Below are 16,394 nucleotides of genomic sequence, written 5' to 3'. Positions count from 1 at the left end.
CTATTTAGACCTTGCGAAAGGTATGAGGAGTGGTGGGAATTAAGGAAAGAAGTTTATCATATAAACTGCATAAAGCAAATACACACACAGAGTAATAAACAGGCCTTGGAGAGCATGTGTGAATGTTTACCAGACCAGACTGTATAACACCTGCCTGTCTGATGATAAAAAACATCTTAATGGAACATCTCGGAATGCAAGTTTTGTAGACCTATGTTAAAAAGGGAGACAAGAAGTATTAAAAGAGGGAGATGTTTCCTTTTTCAGGAGAATCAAAACAATTTTATTTGCTCCTACCGTTAGTAACTCAGTAATAAAGGTTTACAGTCAGTATCAGTACAATGTCACTCCTACAAAGAGATGAGAATGCTGAAATCTACTCATACATATCCTTTGGGAGGAAAAAACCGTACAAAATTCTGTACTGAAAATAAGTCTCATTAATAAATTCAGCAACCTCTAACAGCCTGTAATTCAGGCTACCTGCTCTTAGATAAATTCCAGTACTAGCAGAAATGGCAGAAAAAAAGGCAACTGTGATATTATAATCTTTTTCCCCACACACATGCGCACAGTTTCCCAGTTTCACTACAATAGCATCCATTATTCTCAAATGCCTGAAAAGGTTATAGTGATGAGAAAGAAGCGGAAAAAAAATTAATACAATGAAATCTTACGAATATACTGAACTGGAATTCAACCTGCTTCCTTCAGCAGGCCTGCCTAGTTTCATTTAATGGTAAGCCTGCAGTATCAAGCACTGGTTTTAATGCAAAAAAGATCCGATAATTTCTACCATAGCTACTGCATCCACAACGCTATTAACAGCAGAAGTTGTTGAATACAACCAGTGATCGACCAACATAGCTGCTCATTCACAATGCCAACTGCCATGCAGAAATCTAGAGCAGGTTTCAGAAAATGCAGCACAAATTTCTGTACTTCATACTTCAGAGTTCGTTCTGCATTTAGTAGTCATTCTTGCTTCCACTATTAAGGAAAAAAATTCAAGTTTTCTCTTCTCAAACTCATAAACTCTAAGTAAACTGAAAGATAAACTTGTTCATGGTAAATTCAAAAAGCACTCCATTGTAAGCCCGGCATGACGCAAGCTGAATTAAGTAGGTTCATGGATAGGTGTTTCAGCTTCCTTTGATGCAATTAGTTCTGGCTGCCACTGCATATATTCTTTTCTGGAAGGGGAAACAATTTTATGTGTCTAAGTCAGAAAGTATTAGTTCCCTAGAAAACTCCAGACATATTAACTGAAGTTCTGCCACCCATAAAAAGACACAGATAAACTTAGGAGTTATTTTTCATGTTTTGGTTTAACCAGAATAATGAACTTGGATCTAAATATTTCCCAGGAATTAATCACTGGGTGGGGTTAATTGCCTTTGACTTCGTCTTGAGCCATCAGTTTTTCCCAGGATGGTCATTAATTCCATGGAAATGTACTGCCCAAGTCATTATTTTTTAACTAACATTGATAGGAACTAACATTTATAGGAACTACATACTCTGCATGCATCTCAGCTGGGGACACCGTGCCAAATTTGAGCCACAGTTTTGCATGGAAGACTCCCACAGAAAACCTGCTACATGCATATGCATGTATCAAAGATAAGAATTTGGATTACGGTCCCATCCAAAAGTCACTGAAATCAGTGGAAAAGCTCCAGTTTGGCTTTTGATCAGATGTCTCATGTCTGCAGACACCCACACTTCATCTTGTCAGATGCAGTACATTTTTCTTTAAAACTCTTGGATTATGAAAGAGTGTTTGATCTTTGTCCTTTCTTTATCTACTGTGAGCTTTAGAGTCATCTACAGCAAAACCCAGCAATTGCAAGGCCTTCCAAATTGCTGAACATCAATACCTTTTTCACCAATCTGGTACCTCTGCTCATTCTCCCTAGAATTGACTTCTCCTACCACGTTTTCCTAATTCAAAACATGTATTCTAATGTTGCTGAAAAACAGATAAGTAAATTTTATTCCCGCTGACGACCTGTGCCATATGTCTTCGAAGTATGATGGTATGATGAGTGATGGCAAGTCTGCTAAGCAGATCTGAAACTTGAAAAGAGCAAAGGCAGTGCGCACAGGTGGTTTTTTTAAGTTTTATAATACTTACCATGAACCTGAAGACTGTAAAACAACTCAGCTGCTCCCGCTGTGTTGACAGCCACACACTTATATACACCTGTGTCAGAGATCTGAGCAGCTTCAATCTGCAGAACCTGCCCTCTATTCAGAAAAGTGGCGCTTGCGGCACTAGTCAGTGGACGATTGTCTTTGTACCATGCGATAGCTGCGGAACGAAAATGGAAAAGTTGCAAAAAACACCCTCATTACAAACAAAGGGACCAAAATAGTCTTCAAACTTTCCATCTAAGTTTTCAGATACATAACACCAACATTTACAACCAATATCGATATTGATCATAATTAATAACGATAAAAAGTAACACAAAAATGAGGAAATCGGTAACATTTGTGCAAAATACTGACTATGCCTAGAGAATTCACTAGCAAACTTGACACTATCATCCATGTACACCATGTATTCATGAAAAAAAGGGTCTGAAGTTAAAAAATTATCACACAAAGCATACTTAGAGAGGATTTACTCATCTCACACCAAAGCCAACAGCAGCTATTTAAAAATATGCAATAATACGATATATATCCTTTTTTCACTTTTTACTCTAAAGTATTGCTACATTAAACTGAACCACCCGGGAAAGTTTACAGAATCAAAATGCAACTAGCCAAATCAAAGTTCAACTGGCAGGTTGAAAAACTGAAAATAAAGCCCAGAAAACTGGCATTACTCCAGAAGAAAACTGTATAGGAATTTGATAACAGAATCCAAGGACCCTTTTTTGCATCTCAGCCAAAAGATGGCACCCTCCAGCAGCAGAATGGGTAACTCGTGTTTTACCGGCACTTCACTATTCAGTTTGATGAAACTGTTACTTACTGAATCATTTGCTGTAGCACAGAAGTTTTCTGTGAAAGACACACATTCAAGACTTTTCTTATCCAATGTCATAGCTTGACATTAGTAATGCAGCACATCATACATAAAAGAGGTGAACAAATGGGTTTTATTGGATAAATTATATGAACTCCATCACTTTAATTGTTTGTCCTAAAATAATTGGCAATTTGATGAGAAAAGAGTGCAAAATGGCTATAAACCCCTTATGTTTTCATAACATAAGTTTATATAACATATAGTGAAACATATGAAACATAAGTTTCATAATATATTTTATATATATCCCCAATAACTTCAAATTTTGTTTTATACAGGTATAAATGATTCTAGAAAATAATATTTTGCTGAGAATTAATTCTTTAAAAAGGTAGAGAAAATGAGCCTGGATTCTCACCTGAAATTTAGTAACACCTTTCTTCTGAAAATGTAATTATCGTCAGCACAAGAACAAATTGCTATACCAGATATAGATATATTAGTCATACACTATTCCCCAAGTTTTGCTGTACAATATTTAATACCAAAAATTATTCTCATATTAAGACAGTATTTTTATATCCCATCAGAAGGAGGTGGGAATAAAAAACACACACTGGAAAAAAGAAGGAAACAAATTTTTATCTGCATATCTCAACAACAGGAACAAAAAAAGACTAACTGTAAAAAAAAGACCTAATCCAAAAGTCCTAGCACTAAAAGAATCCCAGCAATGAAGTAACTAAAATCCAGATTGCTTTAGATTTTTTTCAGCTCAGAAACAATTCAAAAGATCTATCAGTCTAAACAGGAGCCAAAGTCCTTCAGCTCTCACTTGGGTAAATGTCTATGGTTTCTATGGGAAACTTTCCTTTAAAAAAAAAAAGGAAAAAAAATTATAAATCCACAAAATGCGAGGAAAATAAAACACAAAGACATATACGGCCTAGTTTTCAAAGCTTAGAATAGAAGGACAACCCACAAATCCATCAGTATAATTTATCATCGGGGCAAGCCACAGAAAACTCTCTACATACACAGAAAATCTCCTCATTCTCACAGGCCAAGGGTCCAGATCAAACAAAGAGCCTCCGGTTAGTTTCAACAGACTTCAGATAAGGTCCTAGACACGGCCATATTTGACAGGCAAACTCAAAGCACAAGGTACTGTTTTAAGTCTGCCCTACACTATAAAATATTGACTTGACAGGGGAAAAGAGTGCATACGTTTAAAGCTGGTTTAGCAGAAGTCTGATGGTATTCTTGTGTACGAACAGGGCATCACTGTACACACAAGGGAGTAGATTATCCTCGTGTTTTTCATTCATTTAAAAATGGTGGGGATTACTGAATTCCTCAATACTTACTCCACATCAGTTGATACGATATTTCCCATTATACATAGCGTTTAATAGTTTCTAGCTGGTTTAAAAAACACAGAATTAAGTTCACATCAGAACATCCATTTTAAAAGACACATAAAAGTGAAAACCTTTTATCTGCTTCATGTTCTCCAATGTGCGTGCACATACCTGGTAGAGGGTTCCCAGATGCTCTGCATTCAAGATGGATTGGATTATTCACGACCACTGTTTCATTTAACATTTTCCCTGCATCTTCCAGGCTGGGTGGTTCTGGGAAAAGACAAAGGCATCAGGTTTTCATTAATTCAACCACCCAGCTAGCAGAAAATCTGATCGCGAAGTAATCTGCCCTCTGAGAAAGTTTGGGCAACGGATTGCACAAGCTTCAACTAACTGCTGGATGACCAAGGAATTTCACAAGAAAGTTCATCTTTGAAATGAGAATGCTCTCTAATTGTATAACCTCATTAATGTTAATAGGAACAAAACATAATTTTTATAAGTTTTTATTTTTTCAGGAAAAATGACACTTGAAATGGACTTGCAGGAAATGGGTGCACAACACAGAACAGCAGTTCTTCTATCATGGCAAACGCATCTCACCTGACCTGGTAACATTCACCTGAATGTTGTACACAGCGTTAGCAAAGCAAGACTCTTCACCTAACTAAAGCCTATAAATTTGCAAAATGACAGAAATACCAGGTAATGACGCTTTGAACATGATGACTGAGAACAAAAGAGGTATTTGTGAGCACGGGATTGACGCTAACTATGATGCAATTATCACACAGGATAATGAGTGTGGTTTCTCTTTCTGAGTCTCATCCATGGAGATACTGCAATCTCTCTTAGTTTCAGTTTAACATTTTCTGGTTACTGGAAATTTGGTTTGACAACGAAAGTCAACGTAATCATACTCATCGTAAGTATTTTGCCACAGTCCATTCCCACACCTCCTGGATCCTTTGAGGATTGGGTCACATCAAGAACACACAATACTTTGTGACCACTTTTGAGGCAAAGATACGTAAATCATGGTGAAAGCGTTTATTAAATTCACATGCAGACAACAGCTTCTCAAGTTTCCCTGATTTCTTTTATACTGGTTTTTAGCTGCAAAATAAAATTCCTTTTAAACAGTCTGAAAAATCCCCTCATAAGAGAACGTTTCTTTCTCAGAAAAGTCATTCCTGTAAAATTTCCCCATCGCGAGGTCACAAGGAACCCCGTTATCACCAGAAGATGTGGATCAAAGTAATAATGGCAACAGTGGTACATTGTACCTTGATTCAGAAACATGGAGTACCCTTCTGAGTGGCGGGTTAGTGGCAATGCACTTGGCGTCTTGTGATACCTCTGAACAGAGAAGTTAACTGGAAAGGCATTCATTTCTGTGGCCTTCAGTACCACATGAGAAAGGCTAAATCCCAAGAAAGACAGCTTTTGCCCTGACTTCTTACTCATGGAGTGGGACAAAGAAAGAAAACTGAAAGATGGATGTGCAGAGACAAGAAAAATGCCAAAGAGCTTAAAAGAGAAGGGAATAGAGACATAAAAAAGCTGCCTTGAAACAGCCATGTTTAGCGTCTAACCAGAGGCAGAAACATTACCATGCACATGAAGCCGAACGTGCTGTTGGGCTTCTCCTGCAGCATTTGTTGCCACACAAGTGTATCGGCCAGCATCTTCGAGCAGGGCCTTGACAACTTGCAGAATACGGCCTGAAGACTCCAGCTGTACCAAAACAGAGAGCACGGAACCACTTTACACAACGATCCCAGGCAAAGACGCCAAGAGTAATGGCAAAGTAGGCGTTTACACTGAATACAGCCAGTCTTATCTTTCTTCTAACCTGGGGCTAATATTCATGCAAGAGGTGTCTTGGTAGTTCAGAGACTTCAGTGTTGCTGGGACATCAGGATTATTAGCTGTACAGCTGTGAGGAGACCTAGACATGGCAGAGGGGCAGGCAAGCAAGGTGAGGAGGAGGCTACAGGCAGAGAGAGCTGCCACTGGCAAGATATCAAAGACTTCTCCAGCCTAAAGAAAATCAAAGCCATTGCAAGTCCTCGACCCCCCGGAGCATGCAAGCACTGGGAGGGCTGTTCATTGAAAGTCAGAATCTCACAATGAGAAGGGAATGTATAGGTAGGTGCTGCAGTTGCAGTGCTTATAGAAAAACTCATCTAAATGCTGCCTCACAGTGACAAGTGGGTAGAGCCACCTCCTAACTGGCCGGCAACCATACCTTGGAGGTGAAAGTACAACTGAAAGGAGCCGGATGCTGAATTTACAGTCATGGACTCTTCTGGTATGGAGGTCTCTAATGGGATTCAGTCTACTAAATAACGCTATTCAATCTGAAATACTGTCCCAGTCAGGTAAAAAGCCCATTGCTCCCCAGGAATGGATCTTTAGCATCTTTATACCACAGCATGAGGGAAGCAAAAGGAAAAGAAGCACCAACAGGTATAACTTCTTGTAACTATCTTTCACGGTTTGGATCCCCTAAAAATGTAGTGCTTACTCTTATATTTCCTCTGGCTGTATTTACTGGTTGACCATCTTTTAACCAAGTTATGGAAGGGCTGGGAATGCCATTGGCTATGCACTGCAGTGTCACAGGCTTGTATATCACAACAGCTCTCTCAGAAGTCCCAGCTGATTTGATGGTTGGAGGAACTGCAAGAAGCATCAGAAACAAAAATGAAGTATCATTTGAACATATACATTTAAATATACAGAAGCAATATCCCACAGGTAAGAGCAGCTCTACTTCTGTTTCACCTACTCTCACCTCCAGTTTTTCAACCCACTAATACAAATAAACATTTACAGAAAACTTGAGCACCTTCTTGCCAGCAATTTAAAATAAAGGCAGTCCGCTTCTCCCCTCCGCCTTGCCTCCTTGAGTAACCTACCATGCACAGTAACATCAAATTCCCTTTCATGTTCTCCTGCCTTATTTGCAGCCACACATTTATAGCGGCCAGTGTCTGACACTTGAGCTCGAGAGATGAGAAGTTTCTGTCCATTTAATAAGATCTTATGTCCAGCTCCCTCTTCAACTGGTTGACCATCTTTCAACCACCTACCAAAAAGAAAGTACAATCTCAGGTGTCTATGAAAGTAAGATCAAAAGCACTCCTAAAATATCTAAAATTCTATTAAATGTCCCAGTAACTCTATTTGCATTTCTAGGAAGGTTTGGAGATGTCAGGTAGTATTCTGCTTTTCTGAGTGCCACGGCCTGATACAGTTTATCAGGAGAAAGGAGTACAGGGGAACAGGCACTAAAGAAGTCAGAACGGTGAAAGGGAAGCAGTAGTGAAAGCAGATGCCACCAGAGGTAGACAGAAATATCCAAAGCAAAAGCAATCATTGGTGGCAGATTAAAAGTGCACAGTTGCACTAGCAAGGGAATGAGCGTTGTCAGCTCTTGTTATTTACCCTAATTTCCAGGACATGCATATTGGAACAATACACCAAACCACTTTAAAACAAAATCCTGATCCTGCCATGTGTGTGCCTGATGCTGTCTTCAGTGGAGTCAGAAGTCTGTCCTCCACACATTAACTATCACTAAATAACATGGGCAGTTCACAAAGACTACCTCCAAGCTCACCTATCAACCATCAGATATTTTTTTTCTACTGTCACACCAATCCCCTTACACGATAGTTGGTGAGGGTGTCCCTGTTGCGGAACAATCCAACTCCAGTGGGCTATGTAGAATCACAATGTAGTCCAAGAGCTCATCCCCACCTTCCACAAATGGTGGGACTGTAAGAGAAAAATCCATCAACAGAAACATTTAAGCATTAGAAATGCCATAGAAGTCTATCTCAAATAGTAATGTTAAAAAAATAAAATCTTGACGTCTGTCTCACTTTCAAACACATACAGATTTGCTGTTCATCACTGTTCCTTTTTGAAGGCAAACATCTACCCAATGACATTTTGTGGCTTCAAACCATTCTTCTCACTCTTTTTTATTCTTTCTTGTTTGTTTGTTTTTTCCAGATTCTGTCTGAACAACCTTGTGAATGGTGGTGGGGGGGACGACTTTAGCACCCTTTGTCAGCAGCAGAAGAAAACAAAGGCGCAGAGGACCCTCCTCCAGGTCCTCTTCACCCTGTCTCATCCTCTCACAGGAGGGGGCGAGCTGAGGAGGAAACTTGGCCATACACCTCCCTCCCAGCTCCTTCACCGACTAGCAAGACTAGTGAGATATACCTGGAATGGGAGAACAAATGCTCTATGTCTGCACGCAATAGTAGGCAATGTTCTTCAAGAATCAAGCCTTTAAAGTTCTTAAATAAACCTTTCCTTGGGAGAAGAATGTGATTAACATTTGTACAAGTCATTTACCTAGAGACATTCAGAAAGGACTGCTGAGATGCAGACTGTGGTAAAGGTTTCAATGGAAAAAGAAGAAAAAAAAAAACATTTTCAAGAAAAGGTTCAAAATTTGCACAACACAACTCAAATTCAGAGACAGATGTCCTCCCCCCAGAGGCAACTACTCAGTAATGTTTTTAATCCATACCTTTCATATCTACAATTTCCTTCTATGAAGGCAAGTTAGAAGAATTTTAAAGGTTACTGAGAATAAAATTTACCTACCATGTGCACAAAAACTCTTCAAGAACTAACCTGAAAGTAACAGTCTTCGAGCTGTCCTGTAACCCTGGACAGCAAAAGTGTGCAGTGCCTGGGTTTAACTTGATATGCAACTTGACTGATATTTCATATAATGATACCAACAAAAATAAAAACATCCTTTATTAGGTTTATGAGAATCTGTTGCTCACACACCTAAGATTTCTACTTCATATTTGATTTCTTGTTCTCCGGCTATGCTTGTGGCCACACACAAATACTGGCCCCGGTCACCCTCAACAGCATTCAAAATCTCCAGCTTCTTCCCACCAGCTACAACACGGAGGTTGTCGCTTGCTTTCACAGGCACACCGTCTTTTAACCAGGTAAGGAGAGGTGGAGGGTTGCCAGCAGCTTTACACTCTAATGTGAGTGAATTGCCAGCAACCACCTGCCTGTTCTGGGCTGTGTCAGCATCGCCCTCGATTACTGGAGGAACTGCAGAAAGGAAAAAATACATTGCAAGTGATTCATTCTGTAGCTAGAAAATGTATTAACAGCAAATGGGTTAGTTCCTCCCCACCCACTTTGGCTCTACATGCCACTATGTCACGCACAATTTCATGTGAGAATTTGCTGCTGGGGCAAGCCAAGACAAAAGGGAAAGAGAGCACTGAAAGGATGTAGTTCAGTATTGACCAGTTGTATAAAATAGAGCATCTGCAGGGCTTTGAGATGGAAGTACTAAATCTGAAGGTCTTAAAACACTACACAAAAGATCCCACCCCGAGTGGCTATTTCAGGTAAGTGTTGTTCACCATGCATGTGTGAGAAAGAAAAAGGATACATGGAGAAGAAATAGTTTTGATACTTCATGAAAGCACGGTATCAAGGCCTGTGAAGTCAAGAGCTTTTTGAGAGTCACACAAAGCACAGTGTAAAGCTCCCTTTACGTGGCCCTGCTAATGCAGGCCCATCTTTAAACATGACCATTGACTGCTCTTCACTCTTGACAGGCCTGCAAAGGCTGCTTACATTACAAAGGCAGAAAAGCTTTCAAAATGCACTTTCTGTAACCTGGCAAATAACCAAGTTCAATAAACTCTCGCTTACCATAGACATCCACGTCATATATCTTCTCAGCAGCTCCAGCAGCACTGGTCACGCGGCAAGCGTACCTTGCAGAATCCGATACCTGGGCCCGAGGTATCTGCAGGAATTGCCCTCTGTCCACATACAGAGCTTGGGGGCTGGAAATAATCGGTCGTCCATCTTTGTACCAGGTTATGGTAGGAACAGGGATCCCCTTGGTTTCGCATTCCAAATTTATAAGATTGTTAAGAAGCGCTGATACCTCTGTGGTAGTATTTCCCCCTTTAATACTAGGAGGGACTATTGCGAAAGACAAGACATCAGCATTAGAGCCTTAGTATACAAGTCTGTGTAGATTTAAATAGATTAAATATTAGAATGCTGTAAGAATGAAAGATTTTAGCTTAATCAGACTTCCAACCCTTCCTGGTGATTTTTGTCCTTGTTTTTTCCCAGCAGAGTTACACGTTGCCTATACAATTCTCTGGGGCACACTGACAGTTGAAAGCATGAAGAGAACAGAACATAAATGGAATCTAACATCAAAGGGCCACCACATACCTAAGTCACAAGTGCCACAGCAAGGACCACTGCAAAGCATTGTGGTCCCACTAGAGGTACCTGGAAACATTTTACCTTCTAGGCTCCAACACGTGCCAAGTTAGGAGAGCTGGGCCTCCATGTGTCTGGCAATGCATTTGGGCATGGCTCTGCCTCTTCCCTTTCTCTGAGGGGTAAAGCAAGAGCAACCCCTGTGTACCTTGGGAGGTGCATCATCCCAACAAGGAACAGCGACCTGCTATTTAAAATACCAAATATATCGTGGAGCCTCTACGACTGGGGTGGGAACTGTTCAGTATTCAAAACTGCTGAAGATGAAGTCACCTTCTTTGAGACTAAATATGAGCTTAACAGTCTAGCTTTAGGCTCCTAATTTTGAAACTTTTGGCCCTTAGTCATTTCCCTTGCTCGCTAGGCAGCAGTACTCAGATTTTTCTAGCAAACAAGCTCTCGTGTAAATCAGCCAATATAAAGAGTTCGTAAATCTCTGTAGAAGTAATAAAAACACAGCGCAATTGGCAACAACTAAATTTATGACTGCTGAAAGTACCAGACACATCTGGCAGACACATTAACTCCTTTGCTGCCAAACATGCTCAGTACATCCTAGATTTCTACTGACTAGTGTTCATTTAAAATGCCACTGCAGAAATGTAAAGCAAAGTGTCAGTGAATGGATGTACACCTACGAGATGGGTATGGCAGATTATCAAACCATGATGAAATATCTTCGTAATTAAATAATTTGCATGCAAAAATACACAAATCTATATAATACGCTGAAACACAAAGATGAACGCATTTCTCCATCAGCAAATGCTTTCATCCACAGACAGGGAACGGTTTTAACACGGTGTTTTGGGAAAATATCAAAGCCAAAAGTAGGGCTAACCAGCTAAAACAAAGTAAGAACTATCAAGAATTAGCATCTAGGTTCCTCACTTACTCCACGGGCTTCTGTTTATCGAGCCAGGATTAATGAGAAACTAAAGAGATATTCCATCCTACTACCACAGATTCATCCTTTTCTTCTGAAGAACCTGAAGTAAGGTCTACTCATCTGCCAGGATTTTATTTGTGTGGGGTTTTTTATTCCTCTAATCTCACAACAGCCACAATCATCTGCAAGTTCTCAGAGCATTTTCTTTGTTCCCAATGTAAAGAGGCTGCACTATGACTGGTGTACAGGCGTATTTCTGTGCACATGGTTGCTCCATGCTTCAGAAATGACCCAGATGATGGAAATAATGTATTCTAAATTCACAGTTATCAGAAGAAAAGACACACAATCTTCAGAAGCAAATCCATAGCAAATGAGGACTCATCAGCTTAAGGGCTCACAGACTTAAATTCCTTCACTTCACGCTCCAGGCATGAGAGCATTATGTGACCTCTCGATTTCTGCAGTTGATTCACCCTAATTTCTGCTAGCACTGGGCTCTCTCAGTTTTCAGGTCTGACTGGGCTTTCACACATTCCTGTCTTACAAATTGAAAAACTCTTCCTCTTGTCTCCTTTGAAGTCTTCCTTCAAAAGCCACTTCTTCCTTCTTCCATCAATCTTTCCCCTCCTTTTCTGCCAACTGATAATCTCCTAATTTACGTTAAACTTATCTAGACTAATCACAGGAGTTGTCTGCTCTCCATGTCTTTGCGAAGACTCCACTGCTTGTAAAAACGCAAAAAGTATACTCAGTGTGCTATAAACTTCACAAAAATAATGTTAATGTGGTTATCTCATGCTAGCATTTCTTCTCTTGCTATAAATTACCTCAATTTACAACAATTTAAGCAAGATGACATACCATGCTACCTGAGGGTCATCTGGAACATTCTTTTCCAAAGACTATTTTGGTCTAATTCTTACTGGGTTTGCACTTCACTTTATAATTTTAATTTTAAAAATAACTGATTCCTGGCTGAATTTGGTCCTAGCACTGGGTTAAGGAAAAGAAGACCATGAGTGTATTAAAATAAAATTCTTCTAATTAATTTTCTGTTTCCTAAGACAAATCAAAACAATGAAGCCACATGATGATAAAACAATTCAGTTGAAACTAATTAATAGCAAAATTTGAGAAGGCCCTTTGAGATTTTTGGCTTTCAACAATTAGAAAATAATAAAAAGCACATAAAAGCCACTTAAAGGCCAAGCTTGCAAAGACTACGTTTATACTTAACTTGACACACAGAAATGCTCAAAAAGATCACTTTGTCAACAGATGAGTATCAAATTATGTTTATACGCAAATTTTGCAAGATCAGAGCCTTAACTTATATTTGCCTGAGCATCTCCATTCAAAAAAGAAATCTTAGGAGTGAAGTTAAAGGATTTCCTAGGATCAGGCATTCTATAAACTTACCATGGATGATCAGCTTGACCTCCTTCACTTGTTTGCCAGCAGCGTTGGTGGCGCTGCACTGATAACGACCTTTGTCAATCCTTCGAGCACTTTTTACGTGTAGAACTTGATCTTTGTCCAGAAGCTCCACATTGGGATCACCCAAAAACAAGGGCCTGGAACAGAGATTATTTTGCTTCGCAGAACTCTGACCCCATCCATTCAACATTAATTTAAACTGACGGTAACAAGGAGGGGTCCTTTAATGGCAGTAATTGTACCATTAAGCAGTAGAGCAATACGATTAATCTGAAGAGTCATCATAAAGTGACAGACTATTATAATTAACTTTATTCACGGGTTTTAGAAGAAACCAAAACACAAAAGCACTTTACTCAGGTCATCCAGGATGCCAGCATCAGAGCCAGAGTCCTACTCGTGATCTCAGTTTCTTTTTCTAATTACTTAGGTCGTGACAAAATGATAACAAAATGTCTGCGTTTACTAGATGAAAGTGTAAACATACCAATACCAAAGAATAAGGAATTGTCACACCAGAATATCTTTGAGTACTAGCCAATGCCTATACTGCAATACATTGTTAAACACCAACACTATTTAAAAAAACAGCCCATTTTGTTTTTCAGCTAATACTTAAGCCACCAAGAATTCTTCCCGTGGTATGCTTTCCTGAAAGATGAGATGAAGAATTGAAACATGTAGACTACAAATGCTTTTAAACCTTTAACACATATATGCAGAATTGCACAAGGCACTAACTAGGAAAATATTTGATATGGGTACTGTCTATCATTGAAAAAATCACGCCAGCAAAACAACCGTATTTTAACTAATGACATGTTTAAAATAACCCAGATATAATAAACTCAAAGAAATAGTTACATTTGTCTTGGTTCAAGCATTGTCTGGCTTCAAATACTGTAAATCTGCTCTGCAAGTGCCAGCGTCAGTAATGGGACAGTTCACAAAGAAAAGCAGGATACTAGCTTCTGATTAAAGAACTTACCACTTCACACCACACAAGTTTTATCCACTGTCAATAACTTAACACTAAGTAGCTAAAAACTGGGCTTGCTGGTACAGCGCACCTTCCTCCTCTACATTCCAAGGGAGGAATAAGCTAGAAATAAACCACAAAAGCTATAATATACTTACTTGCCATCTTTGAACCAGTGAATGTTGGGAAAAGGGAAGCCTTTGGCTCTACATTCCAGACTGATTTCCTGGTTGAGGATGACTGCAATTTCACCAGGGGTACCAGCACCAATTATACTCGGTGGAACTTCAAAAAGACAAACATTATAGGAAAAGCTGGTATTTAACCAGGAAGGTATGCTACGAAACTGGAAGAAATGCAGTAGTGAGTGGGTCATGCTGTTCCCTTGAAACAACTTTAGTATTCACTGCAAAGTGACTTCTGCTAGATCACAACATCATTTCTACCATGACAAGCGCTTCCACGCTTGTGCTGGTGAGCAGTACGTGAAGACTCCTGTGTTAGACTGCTGTACACCCAAAATAGAAAACGACCACAGACCAAAGTCCAGAAACGAAAAGCAGCATTTTGTCTCTATTACTACAAGAAAGGCAAATTTTCAGTCTTCAAAGGCAACCATGACAAGTGCTTCAGCAACCAATATTTAGTGGGCAGTGAGAGGAAGAATTCATTTATGATAAATAGAAATTTAATGATGTCTTAAGTGTCAACTGTTTTTTAAATCACTATCTTAAAAAAACAAAACAAAAAACCAACACACAAACGAAAAAAATACAAAATACAGAACTCACCTAGTATATCTAGGTTAAACAGCTTCTCAGCACTTCCTGCTACATTTATGGCTTTGCATGAATATTGTCCAGCATCATCAGTAGCAGCTTTAAGGAGCTTCAGTATCTTCCCGTTGTGCAAAATCTGGAGCGTACTGCTTTCCACAACCTTAAAAGAACCCAAGACGTTAGCCTTACGTGATCCAAGTTACATCAGCCAAGTATCACAGCTGGATTTTTATAAGAAAATGGTAGTTTTAGTCTAAGGATAGTCTGTTTCCTCTTTCAGTTATAGCACTAATCTCCTCAACTTCTGCAATCTATTCAATATGATTTGTAGCTCAACATACAATAGGGAGTGGGAAAACCAGAGAGCTTCTTCAGCCATCAATAATGGTCAGTCTCAAAGGTGCATAAAGGTGTCTCTCCTCCTCTTGAACTATCACTTATCAGCTACAAGTAGAAGAACAGGACTCAACAATAATCCTGAGGATTTCAAGTCACCTCCAAGAGTTCTTATTTCTCCACCCACAAAATGAAGAAAATACCGTTATTTGTCCTCTCTGCAAAGACTCTGGCATCTACAATACTGGGAGACTGCTAAGGCTAATTCCTAGGGGAATCTTGAAAATAAAAAGTTTACTTTAGACTTATTGAACAGCTGAATTAATTGATTAGCCATATTTAGCTGGCTTTCTGTGTGGGTGTTCTTAGTGCAGTTTAAATATACATGAAGGCATGTACATGTATTTACTTTAAATGAGTCCTCATACCAGGCACTCAAAAGTCAACACAAAACTAATGATGGCTATGTTACTTCAATTAGGTTAATTGTACATACCTGGATATCTTCTTTATACCAGGAGATGACTGGGAAGGGGTTACCAGATACTTCACAGAAGAGACTTACAGGGTGATGAACAACTACAGATGTATTTGTCACCTTTTCTTGATCTCTAATTTCAGGAGGAACTACAAGAAAGCTCGCGGTCATGTATTAAACCTTTTATTTCAGTGATTTCCCACTTCTTCCTTCCCCCCAAGTCAAGAACCACTGTAATATAAATTTCTCAGACCCTTTTCATTACCTACCCAATGCATCCAATTTGCCTTTTGCCTCTGGGCATACATTCCTGTGTCCTTTCTTCCTTTTTGCAAAAACCAGAGTCATCTCTTGCCCAGTAAGAGACTCCCAGGGAAATTCACTCAAACACAACCACCATCAACATTTGAAGAGAATAATCTTAAAATGTAATCTTAAATTTAATTTTATTTAATCTTAAATTTAATCTCAATCTTAAAATCCCGTGTTATTTGCTTAGCATATAAAGGAAGGAGAATCCAGAGAGTCATCCTTCCTTTTCACTGCTCCAGTCAGCCCCAAGAACATCTGCCATCATTTGTCCCACTACGAATGCAAAGAGAAGGGCCTTATGCGGTGGATTAGAAAGTTCAAACCCCACCGATAAGGCCTGCTGGGACAAGATGGAATTCCTGCTTTTCTAAAAATAAATATAAGGGTATAAAACATGCTTTGGAATCAGAATTAACTATCACGGGGAACGATTAAGGCTGTAATAAAAGTACTCTGTAAGAATCAAAATATCAAAACGTATCTCAAGGTCACCTGTAGAGTTTCTATCTCAACAAATATCAGGAG

The 16,394-nt window shown here is 39.3% G+C and overlaps 1 protein-coding gene across 1 annotated transcript in view; it reads right to left on the bottom strand.

The window, feature by feature from the left end:
* Nucleotides 1-16,394, bottom strand: part of HMCN1 (hemicentin 1) — a 187,557-nt gene that overhangs the window by 80,331 nt on the left and 90,832 nt on the right. Inside the window, exons 27-38 of the mRNA XM_063343291.1 lie at nucleotides 15,576-15,706; nucleotides 14,756-14,903; nucleotides 14,123-14,249; nucleotides 12,968-13,122; nucleotides 10,066-10,344; nucleotides 9,169-9,450; nucleotides 8,025-8,133; nucleotides 7,272-7,441; nucleotides 6,878-7,032; nucleotides 5,961-6,084; nucleotides 4,516-4,617; nucleotides 2,138-2,314 (exon numbers count right to left, since the gene is read on the bottom strand). Of these exons, the coding sequence (XP_063199361.1) occupies nucleotides 2,138-2,314; nucleotides 4,516-4,617; nucleotides 5,961-6,084; nucleotides 6,878-7,032; nucleotides 7,272-7,441; nucleotides 8,025-8,133; nucleotides 9,169-9,450; nucleotides 10,066-10,344; nucleotides 12,968-13,122; nucleotides 14,123-14,249; nucleotides 14,756-14,903; nucleotides 15,576-15,706 (1,959 nt within the window). The remainder of the gene's footprint in view (nucleotides 1-2,137; nucleotides 2,315-4,515; nucleotides 4,618-5,960; nucleotides 6,085-6,877; nucleotides 7,033-7,271; nucleotides 7,442-8,024; nucleotides 8,134-9,168; nucleotides 9,451-10,065; nucleotides 10,345-12,967; nucleotides 13,123-14,122; nucleotides 14,250-14,755; nucleotides 14,904-15,575; nucleotides 15,707-16,394) is intronic.

The sequence above is a fragment of the Chroicocephalus ridibundus genome, chromosome 8 (assembly GCF_963924245.1).
Source record: "Chroicocephalus ridibundus chromosome 8, bChrRid1.1, whole genome shotgun sequence".
NCBI classification, from domain to species: Eukaryota; Metazoa; Chordata; class Aves; order Charadriiformes; family Laridae; genus Chroicocephalus; species Chroicocephalus ridibundus.
Note: the sequence above shows the minus strand (reverse complement) of the source record. Positions and strands in the feature narration are given on the sequence as shown.